This window comes from Callorhinus ursinus, unplaced genomic scaffold, assembly GCF_003265705.2.
Source record: "Callorhinus ursinus isolate GAN/ISIS: 27379988/994484 unplaced genomic scaffold, GSC_fseal_2.0 scaffold27, whole genome shotgun sequence".
Lineage (NCBI taxonomy): Eukaryota > Metazoa > Chordata > Mammalia > Carnivora > Otariidae > Callorhinus > Callorhinus ursinus.
Window position 1 is genome coordinate 2,546,183 of NW_027397089.1, and position 15,929 is coordinate 2,562,111.

Here is a 15,929-nt window from a genome sequence, read left to right on the forward strand (position 1 = left end):
ATGTAACATTCTGAAAACTAGTGATAATCCTAAAAAAAAAAAATGACTATTCAGAAAAACAGTATGCTCATTTTATAAGCACATTCTATGTTCTAGCACTAACTCTTTAATGTTTGGAGCCAAGAATGCTACAAATGCTTCTGCAGAAAACTTATTCAACAAATTAAAATTGAAATATTATGAGAATAATCATCATCAGAAAGTTGTTTCTAATATTCAGCCAAAGTTATCTTCTTAGAATTTACACCATTTAACCTAGTTCTGCTTCCAAGAGTAGACACAACAACTTTATCATTTTTTTCTGCTGGGAAAAGTGTACCTGATATTAGGAGAATTGGTTCTAGTGTACCAAACTGGAATTGCTTTTTTTTAGGCGAGCTTTCTTCCAAGAATATGTCTTGGAATTAAAAAGTTGCTAAAAACTTACAAACTATTAATTTAACCATATATAAATTGCATGAGTATTTGTTCAATGAATGCATAAACTGTAATCATGTTGATTTATAAAACATTTGATCACTATATCCTTCCTCTGGAACTTCCCAAAATAACCAATAAAGTTTCAACTTTCTGATGTTTAAGAATTGGCTAAGTGAAATAAGTCAAGTAGAGAAAATCAATTATCATATGGTTTCACTTATTTGTGGAACATAAGGAAGAGCATGGAGAACATCAGGAGAAGGAAGGGGAAAATGAAGGCAGGGGGAGAATCAGAGGGGGAGGTGAACCATGAGAGACTATGGACTCTGAGAAACAAATGGAGGGTTCTAGAGGGGAGGGGGGTGGGGGGATGGGTTAGCCTGGTGATGGGTATTAAAGAGGGCACGTTCTGCATGGAGCACTGGGTGTTATACAAAAACAATGAATCATGGAACACTACATCAGAAACTAATGATGTAATGTATGGTGATTAACATAACATAATAAAAAAAAAAGAATTGGCATAGCACATTCTAAGTGACTATTTCAAACCTGTCAGTCCCAGATAAAACCTACTTATAAACTGTGGTACAGTTTCATTTAGTCCCTAAAAAGCTACATTGTTTCATTGCTACTATGCCCATCATTGTCCTCAGTTCTGGGGAGGTAGTGGGTGAAAAAAGTCAGAGAGATCTAGCTCTCATGGAGTGTGGATTCTAGTATGGGGAAGATAGATTGTGAACACATAAACAATCAAGATAATTTCAGAGAGGGGCTATTGCTACAGCGAATATTCTAATATGATGTGGAACAACTGGGACCTCCTCGATGAGTGGAAAGTGGAGGAGAGCACTGCCTAAGGAGGAATTTTAGGGAAGTTGAGGGTGCGCTTGTGAGGTAATATATCACTTATCTCTTGAAAAAGATGTATTGTTACTTTTTAAGGCTTTTGTGGGTCTCCGTTGTTTTATTTATGAATGAGATGTCAGTTTGAAAAAAGCCTTGACAAGGAGTGATAAATTGTAACTTGTATGCTTTACATAACAAGTAATCCTAATCCAAAGAATGATGATGATAACTGGTATATGCATACTACTTGATAACTTTTTTTTTCTTTTTAGCATTTTCACATTTGTTGCCTCTGTTGAGCCTCAGGACAATCCTTTGATAGAAAGTAAAACAGAGTATTATTCTAAGGTTTAAAAAAGAAAAACTAGGGTGTCTGGGTGGCTCAGTCATTGGGTGACTGCCTTCGGCTCAGATCATGATCCCAGGGTCCTGGGATCGAGCCCCGCATCAGGCTCCCTGGTCGGTGGGAAGCCTGCTTCTCCCTCTCCCACTCCCCATGCTTGTGTTTCCACTCTCGCTCTGTCTCTCTCTGTCAAATAAATAAATAAAATCTAAAAAAAAAAAAAAAGAAAAACTAAGTTCAAAAGCTATATATCACACAGTCGGCAAGTGATGGAATTTAGACCAAAACTAAGGTTTTCTACCTAATTTAACTAACATCTTCAATCTTTTGTTATTTTAGATTGGTTATTTTGAACTGACCAGGTATGATTATTGGGGAACTTACTTCTGGTGTAAATTCTTAGGAATACTTCTTGATTTATTTTGATTGTTTTTAAAGATTTTTTTTTTATTTACTTATGAGAGTGAGATAGAGAGAGAGAGATAACAAGCAGGAGAGCAGCAAAGGAGGAGACAGAAGCAGGCTCCCCACTGAGCAGGGAGCCTGATGTGGGGCTCAATCCCAGGATCCCTGGATCATGACCTGAGCCGAAGGCAGATACTTAACCGACTAAGCCACCCAGGCGCCCCTACTTCTTTATTTTAAAGAGCCTCTATAGAACAATGATTTTCAATGTGTGGTCCCTGGACAAGTAGCATTATCACCTGGGAACTTGGAAAACAAATCCTCAGACCCCCACCTCAGACCTACTGAATCAGAAACTCTGGGAGTGGGGCCCAACAATTTGTGGTTTAGCAAGCCTTCCAGGTGATTTTGATGCATGTTATGGTTTGAAATTACTAATTTAAAAGATAAGTAATGGCTATCCCCATATTCTTGCTTTTTTAATTGAAAATAAATGTTTAAACTTTAATTTTAACCTCATTTATAAATAGATACAATTATTGTATAGATAAAATTTACAAAAATGTATACATATGACCATTTAATTCATGCTTTTTAGTGAAGTCTGAAAAAAAGTCACACAAAATAGTGGCAAGAATTCATAACATCTATTTTGTTAAGCAAGAGATAAGAAAAAAATAATACTGTATATATTCCTGGTAGAAATGAGATTTTAAATGTGATTTCTTTTTTTTTTAAAGATTTTATTTATTTATTTGAGAGAGAATGAGAGATAGAGAGCACAAGAGGGAAGAGGGTCAGAGGGAGAAGCAGACTCCCTGCTGGGCAGGGAGCCCGATGTGGGACTTGATCCCGGGACTCCAGGATCATGACCTGAGCCGAAGGCAGTCTCTTAACCAACTGAGCCACCCAGGCGCCCCAAATGTGATTTCATATAACAGAATTCTCTTCCTTAAATAAACTTATTTATTTATAGATCCAATAAATAAAATTCATAGTATGTAAGTAAATGTTACAAGGAGGTTTACTGCAACATGCACTATACACTACAACATACACTACTACTCTATAGAGAGATCCACAGTGGTAAATAACTGAAAGTAATGTGAATTCCTATCAGTGGGGCACTGGTTGAATAAATTATGATATATCATCATACTGAATAATTTATAGCCATTTAAAATAATTAGTTAAAGCTACCCAGGTAGACTAGAGATACTGTCATTACAGTCAGGCAAAAACTGCACCTTTTTGGAAAATAAACAATGACAGAACACCTATGTATACACACGTCCACCAGTACATTTATTTAATTATATGATAGAGAAGAAGAATATGACAAAATGCACTCTAAGTTCTTAAATGGCATAACCACTGGGGCAGGGACTGACTGCTAATGTCAAGTAGATAAAGGTCATAATTTTATCATTATACACTTTTACCAATTATAGCTGTCTGGCTGAATAGCCTTTTAATCTCATCCTGCCCATCCTATAAGCATGTCATAAGGATAGATAAGAAGCAGCATACTACAATAGTTAAGACCTAATTTCTGCAACCTTAATGCATTAGTCTGAATCCAGGCTCTACTACCAATGACTATGTAACCTAAGAAAGGCTACTTAACCTCTCTGTGGCTCAGTTTCCTTACCTGTAAAATGAGAACATAATAGGCCCTATCTCACAAGCTTGGTGAAAGAATTAAGTAAGTTAATATAGGGGCACCTGGGTGGCTCAGTCGTCGGCTAAGCGTCCGACTCTTGATTTCGGCTCAGGTCATGATCTCGAGGTCATGAGATCGAGCCCCCTGTCCGGCTCCTTGCTGGGCATGGAGCCTACCTAAGATTCTCTCTCTCCCTCTACCCTGCCCCTCCCCCAACTCTAAAAAGAAAAAAGAGAAGAATTAAGTAAGTTAATATATGTACAAAGGCTGGTACCATACCTATCACTGTTCTATATGAGTCAATAGAAGAGTTACTGTAACAATTAGCTTACAAAGTATTAAGTTTTATATAGCTTACGTATCAAACAACTATCATCATTATTATTATTAAACCATGTATAGAATATACGTAACAGACCTGGTACAAAGCAGGTATTCAAAAGTTAGTGTCTGTTCCTAAGATACAAATGACCATCTTCTTCCTTCTCAAAGGACATAGTCCACTACTATCACTCACTCTTCCTTCTCATCCCTCTCCTCTCAACTTCCCTGGGAATAGAACAGTTCATCAGTTTCTATTATACCCTGGTACTTCTTAAACAAGTAAATAAAGGCTTTTATTCCTGATAACTAGAGGGAACGAGGATTAACAAAAGACATACATTAATTTATTTATTTGGCAAATATTACTGAGTGACTATCACTGTTGGCACAGTGAAGGCTCGGGGAAATGAGCAGGGACAAGGGAGGAAAGGTTCTCTACCTACCAGTTTATATCAAATTAATTATTTAATGTAAATTATGTTATGTGCTACAAAGGAGAAACAGAAATGAAAAGAAAGCACAAGTCAAAGAATTCAGAAAAGAACAAAGAAACTAGGCAGAGGCCAGGGCACCTAGGGTTCCACAGGCCCCATTCAAGATATTGGATGTAACTAAAGCACAAGAGGAAGGCACTGAAAGTGAAATCAGAACTGCCTTTTTAAACAGTTAAACATGATGGATTGAAAACATACGTGTGTTCCTGACTGTCCTGAAAAGACATTGAGATGACAATAGAGCAATAAAAAGCTATAAACTCAAAAGGACAGAAAGAATAGGAAAGGACACAGGAGATGACGTAAGGACAGAAGCTGTCAACGGTTTACAAGATGGAAGCGGTGAAGGAGTAGTGACCGCCTTACTGAGCAGAGGGAGCTGAAACCTCCAGAGCAGAAGCAATGACAAGCTCGTGCTTCACCTCACAGAGTCTCAGAAAACCTCAGAAATGGAGGCATCTCGTACTGACTCCCCAGAGGATGGCAGTAGAGGGAAAGGCTAAAAACGCAGGGACTGTCACTCTGAAGGTGTCTGGAGGCTCAAGTCTCCATCCATACAGCTCTTCTGGTCAGGTGATGACCCTTCCCCAAACATGCAAGTAAAATAGTTTCCCCCTGGAGATACTGAACTAGAAAGGCTCCAGACCTAAGGCACCAGAACTATTAAGAGGCCAGAACCATGACAGGCTCTGGATTGGAAAATAAAAGCAGGGAGACTTGAATTATTGCCCCATATCCCTAACAAAAGATTAGATAGTCCCTCTCTGATCTTTGGGGGTGCTCCAATTCAAAATACCCTGACTCACCTTGCAATGAAGCCCCTGGTTATGAGCCTTACTAGTATACTTAGGCCTTCAACTCCGTATCTTAGTGGTGAGTATTTATACTTCATTATTTAGAGGAGCAAACAGCTGACAAAATTTTACAAGGAGAACAACAACAAACAAAACAAAGTTATTCAGAGAAAAAAGACGCGTTAGAAGCGGAGCAGGGGGGTGGGTGGTTAAAAATATATAATATGGTCAAATAAATAAGCACAGACTATATATCCAAGAAATAAGTAACCAAAACAATCAATAAACAAAAAAAGTATGTATATCTTAGAACTATAATAGTTGAAATTGTAGTGATTTGATAGAAGGCTCAGAAAAGAAAGCCAAGGAAATCTCCCAAAACTTAGAGCACAAGGAGTAGGGGGGTGATAGAGATGGAAAATAGAGAAACAAAAATTAAGAGATTCCATCCTAGCAGTCACAAATTCAACGTAAAGGAGTTCCAGAGAGGAACTATACAGAAAAAAAGAAGGCAGAGAATTAGTGAAGGAATAAATCATTAGAATTTCTCAAAATTGAAGGATTCAAAACTGAGTCTGTTTGAAGTGCTTAGTCAGTATCCATCAGGATGAATGAACAAAATGAACACACTGGAAAGAGAGAAGGCACCAAACCTTCCAGAGTGATGAATCAGGCTGATCAAAGGATCTGGAGTCAGAATAGAAATGGATTTTTCAATAGCAATACCCATCCATGAAAACCAGAAGTCTGGTCATTTGACCAGTTGGGAGTGAGTGGTGATGCCACTCTCCAAATTAAGGAATACAGCAGCAGGCTCACTACGTACAGGCAGTTAGAACTGGGCTGATATGAATCTGAGCTGTAGAACACAGAAAAGCAAGGCAGGAAAGTTTTAAGTAAGTTACAATTTAATACTTGTCTCTGATCTTCATTCAAGACTGAGCTCAACTATTCTGAGATTTCCTCATTTACCCACCTTCTTAGTGCCTGATATGGGGGTCAAGTAATATTTGAAATTATAATCTCAGGAATGATCCCCAAATTCCCCTTACCTTAGGGAGATCTCTACCTAAGAAGATAACTCCCTCCCCCTCCAGATTTTGAAAGAGCCATGGAAAGGGGAAAGAGAAAGAATTGAGAGAGGATTAAACAAGCAGGGAAATCATAGTGTTGACCATTTAAAAATACCTCTCAAGAGGGTGACATAGCTTATAGGGATGGGAATGAGTGCTCCTGGGCTCTTCAACTCCATACCAACTCCTCCTCTACTTAATGCAGAGATCATTCAGAAGAAAGCTGTGTCAGAGACCTACCTGTATATTTTGACTATCAATACCTCATATATCACTTAGTATAGCAATTGTGCTTAGTAAAATCAGTCTAACCTGCTCTCCCCTCCTTTACTCTTTCAGCAACTCCTTCAGAGTATGTGTGGGGAAGTAAATGCAAATCTGTATTGCTTGGATTACTTGATGGGTAGGCTCTTGTTAATTGAAATAGTTCGCCAACATTTTTTAAAAGACTGTAAATTTAAATTCTTGTCAGATTATCCTTCAGCATTGAAAATAGTGACCTTGAATGCAGTTTCTACATTTCCCACACCTCTTACCTGAGCTGTTAATAAGTGACAAGAAAAAACTGATTTGATTCACCTGCTAATGAGCTATATGAGATGGTCTAAAGAACAAAGGGAAAAAAATCAAAACTTTAGGGTATTAATTTCAGATTAAAGCAAAAATATTTCAGACGAATTCAGAAAAATGAATATACAGGTGATATTAACTCTGCTTGTTGTGGAAACACAGGTAAGAGTAACAACAGGCCAGGAACAGCATAAACAAGTACCAGGAAAGTTATTTTCAGAATTTATTTACCTAATAATATTTAACACCAAAATCAAACTAAGAGGGTCATGAGAGAGACCTGTATTACTCCACTTAAGCAATTAGTGTCTGAAAGTAGTACAAATTACTCATTTGGACTCCCACATAACAGTTTGCTCAGATAGTAAATATGAAAGAACAGAATTGCATTTCAGGTTATCTTATATGGGTCTGTCTAGACTGTGGAGGACTGGAAAGCAAGGACAACTGGAAAGGGCCCTATTAAAGTTTGTTACTTTATTTCAAAGATACAGTAGATATTTAATATTTTTTGACAGTGAAATCATTTCAAAATAGTCAATCTTATCTAAAAACCATCCAAATCAATGTGCATAAAACAAAAAGCAAATGAAGCCTGCAGATTTTAGTTTGTCTTGATTCATGATAAAAATAGTCCTAGTTATACCAATTGTCCTATGAATCAGATCAAAATGATTCAACTAATGAATGCTTAGCTACTGGGATGCCATACCTAGTATTTATGGTAAATTTACCATAGTGTCCTTACACAGGAAATAATTTATCATAAACTGCCTAGTAGTTTAAAATAAGATTACTTACTCTCCTAGTATAAATATGCTAACAAGGTCCTGATATTCCACTTCAAAAACAAAGATCCCCACCTAATAAAGGCTAAATCAATCTTCAGGTTATAAGAGGGTATCAAACTCTGTCTCAAAACAATTTAAAAACAATGTAAATCCATTTACCGTAACTTTGTGGCACACACTTATTAACGTATTTTGTAGCTGTAGCTCCATGAGTGATTTTTCACCCACTTGCATTAGAGAATTATAAGAACAGGAGAGTCCCAGCCCTTCATTTTACAGATTGAAAGAAGGACCTGAAAGCAATTTCTTCAAGTTAAGCACAGGTGTGTGTGTGACATATTTGAACTTCACTCCCCTCCCCTTTAACACTCATGCCGTTTTCAGTATTTAAGTGCAAAAGTGATAAAGAAGACAAGTTGTGCATTCCCAATTGCCAATTACGGATTAATCGACAGTGAATATCAATACAAATAACATTTCGTTTTGCGCAATACCTAAGAGAGTTTAAAAAAGAAAAATCAAAGGCAATAAATTAAAATCTGACTAATCATAGTATTTATGCATAAAGAAGAACTGAATTGGGTAAATAGGAAACGTACCTTACGGTGAATTTCAGTGATAGCAATAAAAAGAACTTTCGGGTTAAATTTTGCCTCTAAACCATCATCATTAGAAATCATTTTAAACATGCTTTCCAGGCACATCTTTCTTTTCTGTATAGACATCTGGTTTGATTATTCATCGATTCATTTTTTAAATTTAACTTTTTCAGTTTGTGTTCAGTTGAAATGACTTTTCAGAAAAGGAAAACCGGAGAAACCAGAGAGCAGCACACGTGTGTAGTAAAGTTGGAGGGGCAGAGGACTGAGGCTGGGAAAAGTACGGAGAAAACGGAGATTTCTCTAACCCCCGCCCCGCTGCGTTGAGCACCCCCATCCGGCCCCAGTAGGGGCGCGGGGCCGCCCCTCCTCCCGAGCCAACTCCATCCCCAGCTCAGCCGGGAGGGGGCGCTGCGGGTACCGCCCCGGGTCGTCCAGGCCCGCGCCGGGCTGCGATTGGACGCGCCGCCGCCAGGCACCCGCCAGAAACACAAACGCGCTGGGAAGAGGAGGGGGGCGTTCTAGCGAGCCGAGGGCTTAGGCTTTTTTTTCCTGCCCCCCCCCCTCCGCCCTCCATGCCGGGTCTCTCTCTCCGGCTCGCCTCGACTGGCTGGCACGGCGGGAGAGTTGGCGCAAACCTCGCCGCCGCCGCCGCCGCCGCCTCGCGCGGATTCCCGCCCCGGCCTCTCCGCCTTCCCCTGCGCCCTACACTCCTGCCATGGGGCTAACTTGCGGCTCTTAAGAGTTGCCGCTTCTGAGCAGCGCACTCTCCCGCCCATTTCCCCGCGGGCGGGCGATGGCTTAGGGCGCCCGAGGGGCCAGCCTAGAGGTAACGGGAAGGGGAAAGGACGGCTGTCTGGGGAGTAAGAGGCCAAACGATGAGTTTCCACAAGGAGGACGGAGTGAGCAGCCTGTGCCAGAAGGCGCTGCACATCGTCACCGAGCTGTGCTTCGCGGGCCAGGTCGAGTGGGAGAAGTGCTCGGGCATCTTCCCCCGGGACAGGGGCAACCAGGGCGGAAGCAGCACAGGTAACCGGGGAGGGCTCCTCTCGCTTCCGCGCGCCCAGCCGGGACCCCGCGCGGCGCCAGGCGTCTGTGGGACGCCGCGCCTTCCTACCTTGCTTCTTGTTTCCGCTCAGCTCCTGGAGACTTCGAGCGTCGGCTGTTCGGGTTTTGTGTCCTCGTCTCCACCTCCCCGGCTTCTTCCACTTCCCTGGTCTGCTCCTTGCCCGCTGCGCCGTCCCCCGCTCCCCGGCTCCCGCACCCCCACTCCGCTGCTCTCCCACGCCTGCGGGCTCCCTTCCGCGGCGGCAAGGCGAGCGCGGGCGGCTGCGCCCAGCCGGCTTACCCAGCGCTGCCCGCGGGAGCCGCTCGCTCGCGGGACTCGCGCTGCCCTCTCTCGTCTCTCATCTCACGGGTCGCGAGCCTGGGGAAGGGGCCGGACCTGAGGAAAAGCCCTGCTTGGAAGCGAAGAACCGCCTTGCAGATGGGGCTGCCTTGGATTCCGGGAGCAGAAAGGTTCCCAGGAGGGGTAACTAGCGGCTGCAACCTGTCGAGCTTTTGACAGTGTCCAAGTCCCTTTATTAAATAGGATTTTGTAGGGCTTCTTGACAACGTTGGCAAAACAGCAGGGCTTATTGGTCCTATTCTTTTGAGGTGACAACTAAGGCTCAGGTCACATATAAAATGGAAGGAGAAAAGATCTTATAAATCCTTTCTACACACATGCTGTCATACACACCCCAAAACAGGGGCATCCTCCCTCTCCGTTCAGGAAACTTGTGAAGAAATGGGGTGGAATGGTGAAGGACATAGACCGTCAGAAATCTGGAGGTGGAAAGAAGCCTCAGGAGACAGATTTTTCTCGGGGAATGGAGGGAATCGTATCAGTGCTACTGTTTGGTCACGCTTGGGTAGGGTTTTAACCACCTGCGCAATGTTTGGTTTGTGCAGCCTGTTGTGCTGTTCACACGAACGAGAGGGACTCCAGAGTTGCGGGCCGCGTGGTTTCAAGAGTCCCTTGTGAGGGTCACTTGTTGCTTTGGGAGACAAACACTGGTTTCGGGATTTTCGGCATCGGGCTGGAAGATTGCCATTCCTGCCGTAGGTCTCGTTTCTCTCCCTTTGCTTTCGTGTCATTGTGCTCTCCTGGCGAGGCTTCGTGGGTTGAGGGTAGCCAGGGCAACAAGTGAGAGCTGGACCGCTCAACTCGAGTGCAGCACGACTGCAGAAAGCCTGGGAAGGCTGGGAAGGAGGTCAGGAGGGCACACTTAGTGAATCTCTCCTGCCCACCACCACCACCAAAGAAAAGGGAGAGGAAATGGGGTAGGGGGAGGATTAGATGTGGTTTAGCTTTTACATACCATTTTGTAAACGGAATATCCTCGGGGTTTTCAAATTCTCTGATCATGGCAACAGGAACCAAGAGAGGCTTCTTTCTATCTGCAGTTGGCAGAACCTGCGGAGATGCTGCTACTTGGACCCGGAGCAGAATGATACATAATTGGTGCTGTCCACATGCTGGAAATTTAGACATTTTGCGAATATACAAACACAAGTCTTTATCTCTTGTTCAGTGGGTGTTAATTCCTAGGAATGTATGAAACAACTATTAGTGGAAAGGACTGGTGAATATTGTGTATATGCACATCATGTGTGTGGTTGCTAAGCATGAGATAAGCACTCAAAATAGTGTGACCTTAAAAGTCCTTTGTGGTGCTACTGGATAAAGTCTTCTGAACTGCCTTTAGTGATATACATGCTAAAGATAAGACTCAGAGAAGGGGGGTATAGTGGAAGAAATTAGAGTATTTAAATTTAAAGACCTATAATTTGGTCATTTAACAGTTGATGCTGTAATCCAACTGGTTTGTGATCCACACACCAAGTAGTGGTTTCCTGGGTCTCAGATGGTTTGGAAATGAGGACAATTTGTGAAAGTTGGAAACCAATTACTAGCTTATAAATCTTTCTAAGTACACAACCATATAAACTTAAGGTAAAACACAGTACATGAATTGCAGAAAGGGTTTGGACTTGTTCTAAGCACTACAAGAAGTAGTTGTAGTCCTCATTCCTTTTGGACTTTCCCTTGGAAAGAAAAAAGTGGGGAAAAACTAGTCTAAACCAATTACATGGATATTTTTCTTCTGTTAAGGGAAATATGTATACTATCCAAATGGGGTATTTGATTTAATATATGAATATATTTTGAGTGGCCACCACTAAAGACATTCTATTAGGTTGTATATGAGATATAAAGATGCATAAGATTACATATTCTATTTGTAAATCTGTGCAACAATTAAAAATAAAATACTTTAATCCACAGATAAATTCCCAACACCAGTAGATACCTATGAAATGGATTCAAATATTATTTACTGAACCTTTGTATTAGCCACTCAGCTTCACATTGTTCATTTTCTTATAACTTATGCACATGTGCCCTTTATTACAGGACCCTAAATAAAAACACTTCTAGTAGGTGATCCTTCTACTCACTGTTTGTTTAGTGGGAAACATTATTTGTAGGAGGACATCGACATTGAATGGTACAGTGGTTATTTACTTTGTTAATCAGCACTGCCCATATGGTGTCAGTTATTCAAAGGCTGCAGTGACAATTGCAAGCTTCCAGATTGTGTATATTTTTAGATTCCTTCACATAGGAGTAGAAGGAGAGAAATTCCGGTAATCCCAATTAAAGTCATTCTACATTAAAGAACTAATGAATCATATATATAAATAAGATATTCTACTGGTTTTTTAAATGCCAATAAAAACCATCCTCTTTACTATAGCAGCAATAGCAGAAATAGCAGCAGTGTTATTGGCATTAAGGATCTACTGATCAAGTTGACCAATCCCATGTTTTCATAAAATTTGTGAAGACATAGATCGTGTCTGCCAACACTAGTTTACTTTCTTGGCATAGTTTATTAGAGATATTATTGATGTCAGCATTACTGATACAGTAGAAAGTTCATCATGTGCAATTTTTAGAAAATCAAATTCTTGCCTTTTTTTTTACCACTGATACTCCCCCCCTCCCCATAGACATGTCACCCACTAAGTTCATCTTCGTGCACAATATGATTAATACTAGAACGCTTAGAGAAAATACAAAACAATATATCCACCTATAATGTTATTTTTCAGATATACTGTAACTAAGATAAGTAATAGTTTTTGAACTGCATTTGGGTTCATTGCTCGTCAGTCTTTAATTGCTGCTCCATATCCAAATGCTTACGAAGTTTCAGAAAACTATGTTGCTTAAAAGGCAGACCTCATAAATCATAACTAATCAAACCCACTGAAGCACACAGTCACATCATAATTGTATACACCTAACCTTAATTTAAATAAACATTTAATTCATCATTGTTTTAATTTTGCATTTTATACTTTTAATTTGGGATTAAAATTCTAAAATAAAAGTTTAAATGAATTTTTCTAAATTCATACATATGTTCCTCAATTTCTTAGATGTGGGGTAAGTAGGTCTATCAAAGAATTTCCTTGAAGTTACTTGACTAATAAAAGAGATGGCTAAGTAAAATTTTAAAATTATATCATGATTTTTCCTCTGAGATTAAAGCATTTTAAGTCTATGATAAGGGCTTACCATGAATAAGGGTGTTTTATAGGTTTTCTCTACAGACACAAAGCAAATGACTACTCAATCAATTTATAATTCTTGTATCACTACACCACTGAGTTTTACACATTCTAATGGTTGTATAAAGAGTTACAATTTAGAAATGTTTCCTCAAGACTTGTAGGTCTGAGAAAGAGTAATTGAACCATAATGAATTCAGATAGGTCCATATGAAGAAGGATGTATGAGAGGATTTTTTTTCCTTCCTCTACACTGTCATTCCAATAAAGAATGGCCACCTGCTATTTCTAGTCTCATTTTTATAGGATCATCAGTACATATTGTGCTTGGTCTCATTTACTCCAAAGGGAAATGAACAACTACCTTCAAAGGCCAAGCCAGTCTCAGCAAACATCTATTTTTCTTAATTCTGAGATATCAGTATTTTGGCAATATTGACAGGACCTTTTTTGCTATAATCTTTTTTTTCTTGAAACAAATCAACATCTATATTTTCTCTTTATATGAGCTGTAAATCTCTGAAATCTGATTCTTAACAGGAATGATTTCATATACAAGATCTATAGCTGCCCATTTCGTTCAAGTCTCATTTTCTTTAAAAGTTAATCATCATTGTTATTTTGTTTTATGCAAAAAACAAATGGAATGCATTTGCATTTACTTATAAGATTTCTTTTTTACAAAATGCTGGTGGGAGATAAACTATCACAAATGTTTATTAGAATCTCTAATGACAATTAAAATTATCCATATTTTGAAAACATAATTGTGTGCTTCCTGATGTACACATGAAGTCAGTAGAATATAAGCTCTTTGAGAGCAGTGGTTTGTTTACTGTCTTATCCTCAGTGCCTAGAAAAATCTGTGGCTCCTGCTAGAGTCTCAATAAATATTTGTTGAACAAATGAAAGAATGAATAAATGAATTAATATATCCTCAAGAACCCAGTTTCCTTATTTGTGAAATGATGGGTGCTATTTAATACTTTCCAAATTCCTCTGAAACTATATTATATATACTTGTGTCTTTGTGTCTCCAGTGTCCAATACAGGATCCTAGGTAGATAGGCACGCAAAATATGTAGTTTATGATAATGGCAGAAATTAGAGCATTTGAGGCACTTAAAACCTAGAACATGAGCAAGATACTAATGAAAAAGCAAGTGAACCCCATATGGATGTCCAGTGACTTTCCCCAGAGTGTGTTCAGGAAAGGCTAAGATCCAGTGGCTAAATGTGTAAGTGTTGCATAATAAACCTATTGACTTTATTGAAGTTCTAGAAAAGTGGGAATATCTATTTAAAATATCAATTTATAATAGTAAAAGAAAGCCAGTTTGCTGAGGTAGAAAATAGCATGGGAAAAATAATCATATCATTATTCAAACGCCCATTAGTCATACCACTTAGAACTAGAAACTATTTTGCAGTGGTGAAAACGAAGGCAGGAAAAGTTAGCAACTTCCCCTCAAATCACAGCCAGTTAATGATGCAACTAGGATAAGAACCAGGGCTCCTTAGATCCTATCCTAGGTTCTGCAAAAAGTAGGAATAGGAAGATTTCCTGGGGAGAGCATTCTTGGTGCTATAGACACTGGAACGGCTTGTAAAGATAGGCTTGTAACTATTATAATACTATTGGCTATAATTAGTGGCATATTGGAAGGTATTTTTTTTTAAAGATTTATTTATTTATTTTAGAGAGAGAACATGTGCACATAGTGAGCATAAGGGGGGAGGGGCGGAGGGAAAAGGAGAGAGAGAGAGAAGCAGACTCCCGCTGAGCGCAGAGCCTGATGCTGGACTCCATCCCACAACCCTGAGATCATGACATGAGCCGAAATCAAGAGTGGAAATCAAAAGTCGGATGCTTAACTGAGCCACCCAGGTGCCAGTATTAATAAGATTTCTCAGTGTATAATTATGACCCAAATCCCCAAATTTCTTTTTATCGGATATATTGTCATGCAAGTATAAGACACAACATTCTTCATTTTTCTTACTTGAGTACATGAATGCATTTGCAATTAAGTGTACATGAGTGTTTATTCATGAATTCTTAGCTAAATATAACTTATTTGAACGGTAAAATCATGTAAAAGATTTTAGTGTGTCAAAATGCATAACTTTGAACTCCTATAATTATAAATATAGCTCCTTTGTATGTCCATAAATAAGCCTATAATGAAAACAGATATGAAATTGTCAGTTAAATTATTTTTATTACTTTGTCATTAGAAGAATAATACATTAAAACATTTCCTGCCATATTTTGGGTATGTAATGTACGTTATCAACCATCTATATATATCATTATTAACAGTACTATGATGCCAAAGGAAACAAGACCTCCTATTAGGAAGTATTATTATTAAAGGTCAGTAATTATTTTGCTTGTTTCTAATTTGTACAATACCAATTTTCTCTGTTGGTGGAATATCCAACACTGGCCAAGTTTAGAAACAGAATCCCTGACTGAAGAGATGGCTTCTTGTTATTATACATTAAACTTGTTTTCTTTTTCCTGTAATGTTAAGTATCCTAAATGACCACTGAAGCTGTAAGAGCTGACATTAACGTGGCTTAGGAAGACTATCAGAAAATAAAACTCTGTATGTATACATTTATATATGTATGTATGTATATATATACACACACACACATATATGTGTGTATGTATGTGTGTGTGTATATATGTGTGTGTGTATAGATATCACATGACTATATAATCATGAAATTGTGCTGTGATGCCTCAGAGCTGGAAGGGTAGAATGATGGAGGTGGGGGGACTGATATTAACTTTTTTTTCATCCATCCAGGTGGATTCTGAGGTGTGTTAGGATCTATTCTTTAACATCTATTTTGAATAGAGACATTACAGTCAACTGAAAAAAACCTTGTAAATGTCAATTTGTTCATCCTGAAGAATTATTTCAAACAATGAGGACTACTGTTTACAATCTTTATTATACCTTTAGTTC

General features: G+C 39.2%; 1 protein-coding gene and 1 long non-coding RNA gene across 3 annotated transcripts in view; one reads left to right on the forward strand and one right to left on the reverse strand.

The window, feature by feature from the left end:
- LOC141370144 (uncharacterized) overlaps positions 1 to 9,663 on the reverse strand; it is a 355,774-nt gene extending 346,111 nt beyond the window's left edge. The window contains exon 1 of the long non-coding RNA XR_012373937.1: positions 9,443 to 9,663. This is a non-coding gene — a long non-coding RNA (uncharacterized lncRNA). The remainder of the gene's footprint in view (positions 1 to 9,442) is intronic.
- SYT10 (synaptotagmin 10) overlaps positions 8,958 to 15,929 on the forward strand; it is a 68,385-nt gene continuing 61,413 nt past the window's right edge. For both annotated transcript variants that reach the window (XR_012373934.1, XM_025879536.2), the window contains exon 1: positions 8,958 to 9,354. Coding sequence is in view for 1 of the 2 variants with exons in the window: in XM_025879536.2 (XP_025735321.1) it covers positions 9,204 to 9,354 (151 nt within the window). In the remaining variant the exon portion in view is untranslated. The remainder of the gene's footprint in view (positions 9,355 to 15,929) is intronic.